We start from the raw sequence: 12,889 nt of genomic DNA, 5'->3' as shown, positions 1-12,889 counted from the left end.
TATCTTGTTTGAACACTTGGTGTGGACTGTGCTGGTTGCTGCCTGGATCAGCAGAGTTGTCTGTGTTTTCTCTAGTGTTTTAATGCTTTTCTTATCAGGGTCAAGTTTTAAAAACAAACAAATGGGACTGTCATTTGAATTATCTTTCTTTTTTCAAGGCACGGATTCAGCAGCACATCCAAGAAATCTGAAGATTTATCACTGATGAAATTTTGGTATTTTGAATATGATTATCTAAATGCCGTAAGAAGAAAGATAGTACTGCTTTTACAGAGAAGAGCATACTAATGCTTTTCTGATTAAACTGTGTTTGAGCGTTTGTTGGGGTATTTTTTCCCAAAATTAAATCACTTTTTGAAAATTTAGGTTCTTTTATTTGTATTTTTTTTTTTTTTGTAGGGAGGTTCCTATGAAGGATGCCAAAGAATATGCAGAATCTATAGGTGCAATTGTTGTTGAAACCAGTGCAAAGAATGCTGTTAACATTGAAGAACTTTTTCAAGGAATAAGTAAGTCAATGCTCCCTTTGTTTATTTAATGGTGATTGTTTGAAGGTCTTCTGAAAATAGCTGTCTGTCTTGGGTCTGAAAGTTTCTTTCCCAAGGACATCAGGAAATCCACTGGGCCAATAGTATGGCTGCTATGTATGCAGACGTGAACTAAGAACAACTTTCAATACACCAGAGCAAAACATAGTAGGTAGTAAATATGGGGTAAGCCTATTCCTTCTAAATCTTTATATAAGCCCTGACCTGGGTCACATCTTCTGTTTCAGGCCAAGCCTGCTGTAGAGACGATACTGTTGATCTTATCATGTTGATAAGGACTTGAATGTTGAGAAAAGCGCCTGGAGGGCTATGATAAGTAGAAAATAGTCATTGCAGTGGAATCCATTTAAAAAAAAAAAATTCCTCTCCAGGTCTTTTAAACAAGATGTGACTGACATTCCTCATGAGGAGAAGGAAAAAATGTCTTGTTCAGTTTGCCTTCTAGGGATTCCAGTTTTGGTCTCTGGCTGCAAGTGGGAGGGACTTTGTGGGGCTGGAAGGGAACTCAGGACACCTTCAGTCCAACTTCCCACTCCAAGTGGACCTGATAGTGAATTCAGACGAGGTTGCTCAGGCCATTGTCTGGCTGGGCCCAAGAACAGAGGTTCCACAACCTCTTTGGGCAGCCAAGTCCAGTGTTTAAATAGTCCTCATAGTGGCATCCTCCCAGGTGTATCAAGTCAGAACCTCTCCTGATTCAGTTCATGGCCACCATCGCTCGTTGTCCCAGGTGCATCTCAGTAAAGAGCCTGGCTCTGTCTCTTTGGCAGTCTTCCCCATAGGTACTGACGGGCGGTGTTGTGGTCCCTCAATGCCATCTCGTCTCCAGGCTGAACGAGCCCCACTTCCTCAGCCTCTCCTCACAGGGCAAGTGCTCCAGCCCCCTGACTGTCTTGGTGGCCCTTCTCTGAACCTGTGCCAGTTTGTCGACGTTTTGCTTGTATCGCAGGGCCCAAAACTGGATGCATTACCCAGCGTGGGTTAGACCTTATCTAGAAAGAGATAACCACTTCACCTAATCCGCTGGCTTGGCTCTTGTTGGTATGACTTAGGATGCTGTTGGCTGTCTTTGCTGCCAGGGCGCGCTGCTGGCTCGTGCTCAGCTTACTGCCCTCAGGTCCTTCTTGGCAGAGCTGCTTCCAGGGCAGCCAGTCCCCAGCCTGTCTCATAGCCAGGGGCTCCTCTTTCCCACAAGCAGAGCTTGGCAGTTGTCCTTTCTGTGCCACATAAAGCTCCTGTTGGCCCATTCCTCCCTCCAGCCTCAGGCGCTCTGAACAGCAGCTCTGCTCTCAAGGGTACTGAATGCACCCCAGAGCTGGGTATCATCTGAGGGTTGAGGTGGGTGCATGTTTATCCTCCTTCAGGCCACTGATAAAAGGCATTAAGCAAGGTACTCCACTTGTAACTGGCCTACGGGTAAATATGTACTGTTAACCACCGGCCTTTAAGTCTGATGATCTAGCCAATTTTTCACACAGCTAACAGGCTGCCTGCCTACACTATAACATCCCAATTTGGATATACCAGAACACTGTAGGAGGAAGTATGGAAAGCCTTACTAAAGTCAAGGTAGACAACATCCAGTGCTCTCCCTCCATCACAGATCCAGTCATGCTATCATTTAGGGTAACCAAGTTGGCTGGACATGATTTACCCTTGGTAAGTCCATGCTGACAGACCCCAGTCACCTTCTTCACCTTCATGTGCTCAGAAGCAGCTTCTGAGAGGATTTGCTCTGTGGTTTTCCCAGGAAGCAGAGTGAGGCTAACCAGCCTGTAGATCCATGGCTGTTATTGCCCTTTTTGAAGACAGATACAACATTCACCTTTCTTCAGTCATAGGGGACGTCCCTCATTCTCCACAACCTTTCAAAAATGATAGGGATGATAAAGAACAGCCTGGCAGTGACATTGGCTTGCTCCCTCTGCATCCTCAGGCTTGTATGGCTTGAGATATCTTCAGAGCTCCATGACTTGATCCTCTTCCACTACTGCTGGTTCCTCCTCCCCCTGAACTCTGTTTTGGGGTGCAGAAGCCTAGGAGTCAGCATGTCCAGAAACTCAACTTTATTTCCCTAAAGTATTTTTATTTTTATTTTATTTTATTTTATTTTATTTTATTTTATTTATTTTATTTTATTTTATTTTATTTTATTTTATTTTATTTTATTTTATTTTATTTTATTTTATTTTATTTTATTTTATTTTATTTTATTTTATTTTTTATTATTATTATTTTTTATTATTATTTTTTATTTTTTCATAATCAGCTCATATTATTTACCATATTTTGCCTGAGACAGGGGTTGTTCGTTTTCTTCACTTGCATGGGAGGCAGTTGAAATGGTTGATGCCAACCAATATTCCTAGAAAACGCTACCTTTCTTTTATGTCCTCTAAAACAGGAGGAGTGTGTAACATTGCTGTCTGGAGGAACTGGTTCTTCCTTGTGATGGTTTACTTGATTGTCTGTGTCCGATGGTTGTGAATGTTCTTGCAGAGGAACTCATCCCTGCCACTTAATTAGATAATTAGTTTCCGTCTTTGATAAGCAATGCTGCAGCTGGCAGCATACACTGTCCCTAATAATGGATATAATAGATGAGAAAAATCAGCTAAATTAAGTTTAGTATGAACTAGATACCCAGGCAAGTGCACTTAATTCCACAGGCAATTACTTCTATATATAGAAATATTTGGTCTCAGTGGATGTACTTGTGACCTTATCAAGTACTCAGCAGAGAGAACAGAGAGAGTTGGTAGTGTATGTTTATAGAAATATAGTGGAAACCAAGTGAAAAGTGCTTAATTAGCAGGAGAATTAATTAGTATGATTGTGACTGGGCGGAGGGCGTGGATAACTTTCTGATGTTCTACACCACTTCAGTCTTTGTACAGTTTCCCAAGATGACTGCCTGTGCGCCCAAGTTGCGCGGCAGCACTTCTGCCTTTTCAGCATAGGGAGTCCCTCTGTGGCTCTGTCTCCTACCCTGTTGACTAATTTTGTTTGTGTGGTGCCCTGGAAGGCAGGCTGCAGCTCTCGCTTTGCTTTCACGCTGCCTTTCATGCCCTTCTCTTTGTGCTGCCGTAGAAGGGCATGGTGCAGCTCCCCGGTCGCCGAACAGGGAGACGGCAACTTCTGCTTACCTTGGATCTCGAAGGTAGACTGTATGCTTTGCCTGTTTTACAGCCTGGATTTGGAAGGATATTCCAACATGTGTGGAGAACTTCTCCTTTAAAAGCCTTGAAATTGATACCCCAAACAGAAAGGGTAGACTACATTTTAATTTAGCTAAAAAATTTACCTCCTGCTTGCTTATGCTTTTCATTTCCCAGGAGTACTTTAACAGCGTCGTTTTTCCTTCATAAGGTGTCTACCAACTGTCTCTTTTCCAGGGAAAATGTTGTGAACAGAGTGAAATAGTATAATGGGAAAAAATTACTCAATGTAATGATACAAAGAAGGCGGAAAATAAAAGGGGAACTGGGATGTTTTGCTGACGATCAGATAAATCTTGGAAAAGATACAGAGATTGCAGACAGATCATTTCTAACGTTGTTATATTACACTTTTTAAAAAAAATATTTTTAAAGTAAGTTTCTCTCAGGATTTGACTGCTTTGAGGAATCTCTTAATAACACAATCTCAACACAAATCCATTGTCCTTAATTGTTCTCAAGAAAATACAAGATGTGAAAGAGTAGAATCAGTAAAAATGTTCTGATTTTTTTTGAAGAGGGGGCAAACCTGGCAGGAGAGGGGTTCTGCAGTCAGTGTACTCAGGCGAATAAGGCTGAGGAGGCAGACTGAGCACAAGAGTCAGCAATGTCCGTGTTCTCCATGCTGGAGAGTTTTCACCGAGCTGTGCAATGGGTGCAGCTCCTGTCTGTCTCTTGTACCCCTGTGATTTCAGATGGCTCACCGCTACGCTTACCCTGGTTACATTTAGCAGCACCTGACCGAAGGCTTGCTGTGATTGTGAAACGTCACGTGGCTGTTTCATTTCTCTGTACACAAGAAAATATTTTTAGCAGAATTCTATATTCCCCACTTAAGCTAAATTTTTCCCAATGTCTTTCTTGAAAGGTTTTTGACATAAAATAGGCTTAAGGTTATAGTGGTTTTTCAAGTGTTCCAGTAGTTCTTTTTTAATAGCTGAGTGTCTATAGGGTCAAATGTTATTAATTTTTTATTCCCAGCCTTAGAAGAATCATAGGCACAGTGGCTCCTTGTTGCTGGTTTATACTTCAGCAGCAGCAAAAATGCCAGGAATGTATTATACGATAGGAGTACAACACAGCATAAAGTTGGGCCTGTGCAGGCGGTCATACCAGTTCTGCATTGCCCCTTCTTGGTTGTGAGGCTTTAGTCCACTGACCACTGCCTGTGCCTGGGAAGGCAGCTTACCCATTAAAACCGCCTGGATTTCAATGACTAAGCAAGCTGCCCCAAGTGTACCGTCATTTAGTAGCAATCACACCCTTGCAATTTTCAGACACCCGTTCATTTAACAATTCAAATCAGCCTTGGTTATCTTATTCAAAGCTAGTTACACGCCCAGCTGTTTCTCTTCAGCCTGTGTCTATTGCCTGTTACCTTAGCGTGAAAGTGCCCCAGATACGAGAGAGAAGATTACATAAAAACCATCCTCCCTAAATGGTAGAGCCGAGACTGTGCCTCCCAGGTTTGTACCAGTCCACATCAGTAGGTCCAAAGGTAAACAGGCAGTGGGATGAGTAAGCTGCTGAAGAATACTTAGCCAAGTGAAATATGAAATAAACTTGTGCTTAAAAAAAATAAATTATGGGCATGCATTACTTTTTTGAAGTCTGGCAAATGTTGAAGATTGGTGTGCTACCAAAAGGGGAAAGGTTGAAGCATTTCAGCATCTTCTGTCAAGGGTGAGGGGTAAGCGAGGAGTAAGATTATCAGAATTACTCTATAGAAAGTGTATAGATAGTTGTTAGCATGCTCAGTCTTACTGATGCTAGTACTACGAAAAGGAGAGACAGGCTGATGTTTAAAAATCCAGATAAGGATGTTCTTCCTAGACGAGGCTTCCTAATTAAAGCAGAGTGTTTCTGTCTCAGTATACAACCTTTCATGTGGTAAACGCTCAGTTATAAATGTATGAAGCTATTGATTTTCTGATGCCTTGCCAGCAGCTCGTATATTGAATATTTAATGTAACCCAAATACTTGTTTCCTAGAAATACTGAGAGACTAAAAAAAAAACCAACCCTAACCTCTAGAGCTTACAGTTTAACCAGTTGTATGCTGGACTAAGTTGTCTCTGGAAAGGGAAGGGATCCTTTCCAGTGGACATTCAATGTTTACACTGACTCAAATGGACTTGGATGGGTGGAATTGCAGATGGACAATTTTTGAGCTTTGTGGACAAGTTTGGTGTTTTTCATCCTGTTATCTGCTGATGTGTGGATATCTGTGAACTACTGTCAAGAGGTCTGTGAAAGACATTTTAAGAAATGCAAGTATGTTTACGTTGCAAAGCAATTGACACATTGCCATTTTTTTAAGGCAGCCCAAGCTCATAAACGAATTTTTGTAGGGAGTGTTCACCTACTGTGAAAAGATGGAAAAACATTGCCCTAACTTACAAGTATTTGAGATCATATTCTTTACAGTTTGTGCTCCCTGTATTTCTAGAATTATTTCTCCTCTTACTTTCAGATTTTAATAAATGAAGCAGAAGTTACTGGCCTTTGGACTACTTTTAAAGTTAAACTTGTGAGGTCCTGGATTTTTCTCCAAGCATAGGAGAGCTCTACAACATAAACTAGTTAAATAAACCAAAACAGCCTAAAGTTAAGTACAGCAAGACCTCAAATCAAGGTTGCATCTCTTAGTAATTAAAGTCATTAGGAATTCTGTTGTTTACTTTGCATTTAAGATTTAAATTTTGGTGTTTTTTTTCTGCAGATTTTAATTAGATGGAAAAAAAATTAATTGTATTGATGCTTACCCTAGCATGAACTTCAGTGTCAGCAGTCTATGCTTTTGCTGTAAAAAAAAAAAAGAGCTTTTTTTTCTGTTAGAAGTATTAACATAATTGCAATTTAACAATGCTTAGTTACTCAATATCCTTTATTGTAAACGTGTGCTACCTTGCGTGAAAACTTACAACATGAAGTAAACAGCAGCCATCTCTATCAATTGGGGAAATCCTGCTTCTCTGCAAGTATGAGAGAGAAAAAGAAACCAGAGACTGACTAGTGGGCCAAGCTTTATGAACCATATGAGAGGTATGGGGAACTTCTAAAATACCAGTGAAACTGGTTTCAAAGGATGAAAGGATTTGGAGAGATAAGAAGAGTGACTGTCGTAAGTCCTGCAGGTGCAGAAAGAGTCTTGTTTGCAAATGCCAAAACTGTTGGATAAGATGTGCCTGCTTTGTCCTGCCGTGCCTTCACAGATGGCTGTGCTTTGTTAACGAGGTTTATAGAGAGCAATGCTTTGCAGGGGCTCACTTTGCTGTGATACAGCTAGCTGTTCTAGGAGGAGGTTCAGGCCATTGTGTAGCTGTTGTACCGCTGCTTGAAGAAGTTTGTGTTTTCTCAGGTGAGCCAGAGCAGTCACATCTTCAAGATGCTGCAGCTTCAAGATGTCAGGCTGCTGCTCTGGAGCCAAATGAAATGGATTTCACATCCTGCATTAACAGAAATCTCCCCTTCCTTCAGTCCCCTAAAAAAATTAAGTTGTACTTGGTTTTCAGACAGAGAACAGGTGGGACAAATGTGCAGAGAGCCGCTGTGTAGCACCATGATGGTCTTGCCCCTCGTCCTTAGCAGGATTGTTGTAGCTGTGTTAGATATTAGGACTGTGCTTCTTTTGGACTTGGACTTCATCATCTGGATACGCCAGCTCAGGTTGATCACATCACATCTGTATTCCTTTCCACTACACGCTGAATGAGTTTCTCTTCAACACGCTGTTGTGTTTGTCCCTGTCAGTGTGGTAACCGGTTGGTTTTTTCCCTTACACTCAACTTAAAGGCTGTTTCCAGCCTTTCAAGCAGTCTTGTCCAAGTCAATAATGAAACTCGTTTAGTGTTAAAAAAACCAAAAAGCTCAACTACAAGCCTGATTTTTCTCAGCTAATGGATGTCAGCTTATAATTGAGCATCGCATTCAAAAAGGAACAAAGAGATCAGATTTTATGACTGTGATGATGCATCCTGCTTCCAGCTGTAGCTGAGCAATCCCCATCTATCTGCCTTCAAGTTCTGCTCACAGAGGTGTCACCCAGTCCCTGTTGTCTCTTGCTTCCCTGCTCCAGTTTTCATTTATCTCCCTCCCCATTTTGTTTACCTCTTGTCTCACCCTTCCATTTCCCAATCCCTTTGCCTCTGGCACTCTCAGAACTGCAACTCCCAGAGTGCTGATTAATGTCTTTACATCAACAAGTCTCAGATTCAATAGCAGGAGTTGGAACTGTACCAGGCATTGGAGAAGACTCTGACCTTCATCCTGGACTGCCTCAGCCCATCTCAAACATGCCAGAAAGGAGGAGATGCAATTGATTAGTGCTTCCCACACGTTAACCTGGATGGTTCACTTCAGAACCGTGACAATTTCTGTAACCCTACATTTGAGTGGTGTCTTGTGATGCTTGTTGTTTTACACACCATGGTGTGTTTTCTGGAATGAGGTCATGGAGGACACCAAGACCTCTGCACAAATGTGTAGAGGTACATGTTCATAAACAGTTTTGTTGCACAAAATCTGTGAAACATGGTCTAAACATTAGTGAAATGAAATCAAAATATATAGTCAGGTATTTAATTACTACAAGTGCAAAATGTAATTTTTAAATTGCAGTCAGCGGACCTCATTCTGTAGAAATATCAGCAATGGGAACCATATGGGACTTTTATACTGTCTCAGTAATAGTATATCCCTAAGTTCCTCATTTCACCAGTTCAGCTGCAGAGTTCTTAGATAAATGTATGTGCATCTTTTTTCTCTGTGTGATTGACTGTTTCATCTGAAATCTGAAGATGTGCTGTTGGTGGTCTTTCATGAGCTGGCTATTTGTGTCCTGCCCTGCAACATGGAGAAAAGACTCTGTGGTCTAGTTTGTCATCTGTAAGTTAAGCAACAGATGAGTTCAATCTCTCATGGACCTTTTGAGCTGACTGTATTGTAACAGAGCACTCTGGTTTGAAGAGGAAGGTCTTAGTCTTTTTATTTCTATAGCAGGAGAATTGCAGGGCGGGATGTCAGAGCACTACTGCTCCTTTCTGACATCAGCTGCGTGAAAGAAGTAGCATAAATTGGCAGTGCTGTTGATTATCTAATGCAGGGTTATTTTTTATTCTGGATCAGAGACTATGTATGCTAATGAGATATACAGTTTGGAGTATATACTTTCTAAAATTAATTCCGTTTATGACCTCTGTTGATCCTGACTCAGTGCCAGCTGTATTTGAATTGGCGTCAGCAATATTGATGCCATATTTATCAAGAGCTGAATGACAAGATGAGATGATGACAGTGCTTTTAGGTAGCAATAGTGATTGAGCTGGTTTAGAAGCAGGAAGCGTAGATGCAGGCTCAGCATTTCACTGCTTGTCCTTTGCATTCTGCTGCTGCTTAAACCCTTCTCTTAAACCTTTCTTACAGCGTCTGCTGTGAGACTAGCTGTCAGGAAGGCCCAGGGAGAGACAATTGGTCAAACAGATCTCTGACTGACTATTTTCTTCCATTTCCCCTGGCCCTTGCTGAAAAATCACTTTATCATTTGGTGTGGAGCTGGTTCTCAGGTGTTAGACTGAGTTTTCCACTCCAAGAAAGTTACTTTTGTCAACTGTGCATCAGGTGGTAAAAGCTGCTTGGGCAGGGATAAGTCTTGTTACTAAAACTAAAATGATTTGACTCGATGGTTTAATAAATCTGGTAATAAGAGAAATAATAAGTGAGAGAAACTCACCTATTAGAAAAAAAATTCTCAACCTTGAAAAACTTCTAGACTGTTTAAAGATTTGTTTCCTTGTATCGAATTCAAAGGGGATATCCTAACAGCAGAAAACATGGCTAGTTAATGACAAGCAGTACTTACGTTCAAAGGCCAGAATAACTACTCAGCAAATATTATGTCTAGAGATTTTTTTTTCTTTTTATTATTTGTAGTTGTTATCTGTGTGGTTTTTATCATTTTGAAAAGTGAAATAAATCAAGGTGATTCTTGATGACGTATTGTGTCTTGGTGTGAACTGAACAAAGTGCTCGCTGACCTTGAAGCCTGCACTGGTTTTGCTCCAAAGACAAGCTTGCCTGCTTCTTTGCATGCACCTCAAGAGTATTGTAGAAAAGACTTGAAACTCATACGAAATATGGAATGCTGAATGAAAAACAAATAAAGGTAACATAGTTGTTCAATGTGGACTTCTAAAATGAAAGTTAAGCTAGTTGGCATGTTAAAGCTCTCCTTTTCCAAACTTCCCATTAGAAGAACCGAATATTTAGAGAGTTCTTGCCTAGTGGTATGTTATGGAAGCCGTATCTGTAGATTCCAACTTTTTTAGCTACATTGTTAGCCTGCTCTGAGTCAGATTGACAGGGTTTTGTTTTAGCTGGGACTGAGTTGAAAGCACTTTGGAAATAGTGGATACCCAATGCAGAAGTTCTCTCTAGGTCTCTACAGCGACAGCGTTACCTTCTTGGAAAGCCTCCCACAGATACTACGTTCTTCATGTTCGCTGGAGTTTTAAGAATTAGTGGATCCTCTTTGCCTCCAAACAAAGCCAACAGAATTAATGCATTTTAAGAACTGTGTCTGTAACCACCTGCTCTGCTTTTTTTTTTTTTACTTTGGAAGGGCACTTACAAACATGAAATCCAAACATAACGTCAGCAGGGTGTGAAGTTGATATTTTGGTGACCTAAATAGAGTACAGCATTGTAATGTCAGTGCTTATACGTGCTTCAGCCCTCAAGATAACCACTTCTCTTTCTGTTGAACCCAATAGAGTATCTTTAGCTTAGTAATGTGAGGAATTTTTCCCCTCTCATTCAGTGGTACAAACACCCAAGATTCTCAGCTTCAAAAGTCACACTTTTGTTGTATAACATACCTGTTCAGAACTGAGTGAATAAGAGAGGTGAAATTTTGATGGGCTTGACGAAAGGTAATTTAGGGACAAGGTTTACAGGTGAAATTCTGCTTTCATCTTTGATTTCATTGGGATTGGATTTTACCTGAATGCTTTTAACTCAGCCTCCCACAACCACCCCCCCAAGGAATTTGTAGGACTCGGGCTTCAACGTAGATGCATAATTCACAGAACATTTGGCAAGAGAGACCTGTGAATAAATGCAGCTAAGGATGGGGAAATCTAAATTGTAAAATCTACCTGGATTATGATGAGCTGTTCACAGGAACTTTATGCTCTCTGAAAGTGGCATATAACAAACAAATGTTAAATATTTTAACTCATGTTATCTGACATGGGTAATAGTAAAACCGGGAGAAATTCATAGAAAGTAGATTCAACTTCAGAAAAAAATTTCAGCAAATCTACAGGGTAATGAGAAAGCGTGTTACCAGGACTGTAAGCTCTCCACTATACTGATGGAGAGATCACACAAAGGGTTTAATGGAAAAGCCAGGCCTACACCAGAGAGAGGATAGATCGGATCTGGGAGGATCTTGTTTTTCCATTTATAATTCTAATTATTAAGCACGCTTTATGTTGTCCATGAGTGGGAAGCCAGTTAGACAAAAGATGCAGCAGTACTTAAAGGGCACACGGGGGAGGGAATTGGAGCAGTGCCTTCTGCCCTGGGAGAGATCTCTGGCTCTCCTGTGATGGCTGAAATTCTTTCAGACACTTAAAATAATCACCCTGTAAGATGATTAAAAAGTCAGGGGAGTTTGGGAGGTGCAGTGGTGTGAAGTAATGAAAGCTGTCAACTGGAAAGACATGGGTACCCCTCAAAAGACAGAGGGATTCAATAAAAGGACTCAATGCCATGCAGATTTAGGGCAGGCAAGATCTGGTTAAACTGGCACCATTCACATTTAAGTGGAATTAGGAGAAAGCCAAGAATTTTCTCTTTCTTAGTTGTAAGGTGCTTGGTAAGATAACTATTTTTTTACATACATGGATAACGTAATTTCAGTGTACTTTATGCATTCTCGATAGCCATATTTCATATATTATTTAAAATGTGAAAGTACTCTTCTTTCATGAGCAGGATGCAAAGAAAAATATTCAAGGTACGCAGGAGACAGTTGTTTTCTGGTGAAGCTTCACAGATGTAATTCTTACACAAGCTAAATCATTCTGTTATCTGCATGTGTTGTACTACATTAGGAAAATTGAATTCACTGTCTCCTCCTGTGTTTCAGGTCGGCAGATTCCACCCTTAGATCCTCATGAAAACGGTAACAATGGAGCAATCAAACTTGGAAAGCAGACTTCACAGACGGGTAGGCGGTGCTGCTGACCCAGCTTGATCTTTTTAGATTTACTTGAAAAACAGCACCATTTGTTTTTCACTGAGAAAGGACTTCATGATCTCAGTGATGTGGCTCCTTATCTTGAAAGTAGTAATTTCAGTACTTCTCCTGAGCAATAATGCAAGGACCAGAAGCAGAAAGCTTTACTTCAAAGGGATTTTGCAAAACCTAGTTGGAAAATCCTCTCTAATATCCTGTCAAAATTACAGTGTCAGAGTACTCTGATTCTCTGTTTAAGCCAATGACTGGTTTTTGATTTTTTTTTTTTAATAAAAAGATCCTTTTATATATAAAATTTAGATTTGCTGCGAAAACATCTCTTCTTAAATTGCAAAGTGGACTCGGCATGTTTTTAGAGTTTTCTTTGTAATAATAGGGTGAAAAAACACCATCAAACCTGAATTTTGGCTTACAGTTTCTCTGCCATCTTTCTAGTTGGACTCTGCTTCAGTATTTTTCTAAATCTGTAGCTTCATCTCGTACTTTCAGTAAACATCAGCAAGAAATGGACTGAATTTGCTAACTAGAAAAAAAAAATGTATCCAAAGGATGAGCGAGTGCAATTTTTACAGACGAGAAGTCAAAATCTGTGTCGGGAGGTGCTGTGTATGTGAAAGGAGTTGTCATGAAGGAGACTGCTGGACCCTGTGCAGTTCCCAGTCTGCTCTGGAAAGAAGTGAGGACGCAGCCACTGTGCTTTGCCTGGATTGATTCACTTTCCAAGGGCGTAGGCTTCATTAATTACTGAAATTGTAAAAAGAACAGAAATGCCAGCTTAATCTCCACTGCTTACCAGGTTTCCTCTAAATCTGTGCCCCAGACCACAGTTGTCTCTGCTCAAAGCTGCCACTTGCCTGGTT

At 40.7% G+C, this 12,889-nt stretch overlaps 1 protein-coding gene across 1 annotated transcript in view; it reads left to right on the top strand.

Moving 5' to 3' along the window:
- The window catches only part of RAB31 (RAB31, member RAS oncogene family), an 80,830-nt gene extending 68,814 nt beyond the window's left edge, over nucleotides 1-12,016 (top strand). Inside the window, exons 9-10 of the mRNA XM_086609294.1 lie at nucleotides 400-509; nucleotides 11,919-12,016. Of these exons, the coding sequence (XP_086465420.1) occupies nucleotides 400-509; nucleotides 11,919-12,016 (208 nt within the window). The remainder of the gene's footprint in view (nucleotides 1-399; nucleotides 510-11,918) is intronic.
- The last annotated feature ends 873 nt before the right edge of the window (nucleotides 12,017-12,889 follow it).

This window comes from Tauraco erythrolophus, chromosome 3, assembly GCF_009769465.1.
Source record: "Tauraco erythrolophus isolate bTauEry1 chromosome 3, bTauEry1.pri, whole genome shotgun sequence".
NCBI lineage: Eukaryota > Metazoa > Chordata > Aves > Musophagiformes > Musophagidae > Tauraco > Tauraco erythrolophus.
The sequence above is the reverse complement of the archived record's forward strand: the minus strand, read 5'-3'. Positions and strand labels throughout refer to the sequence as shown.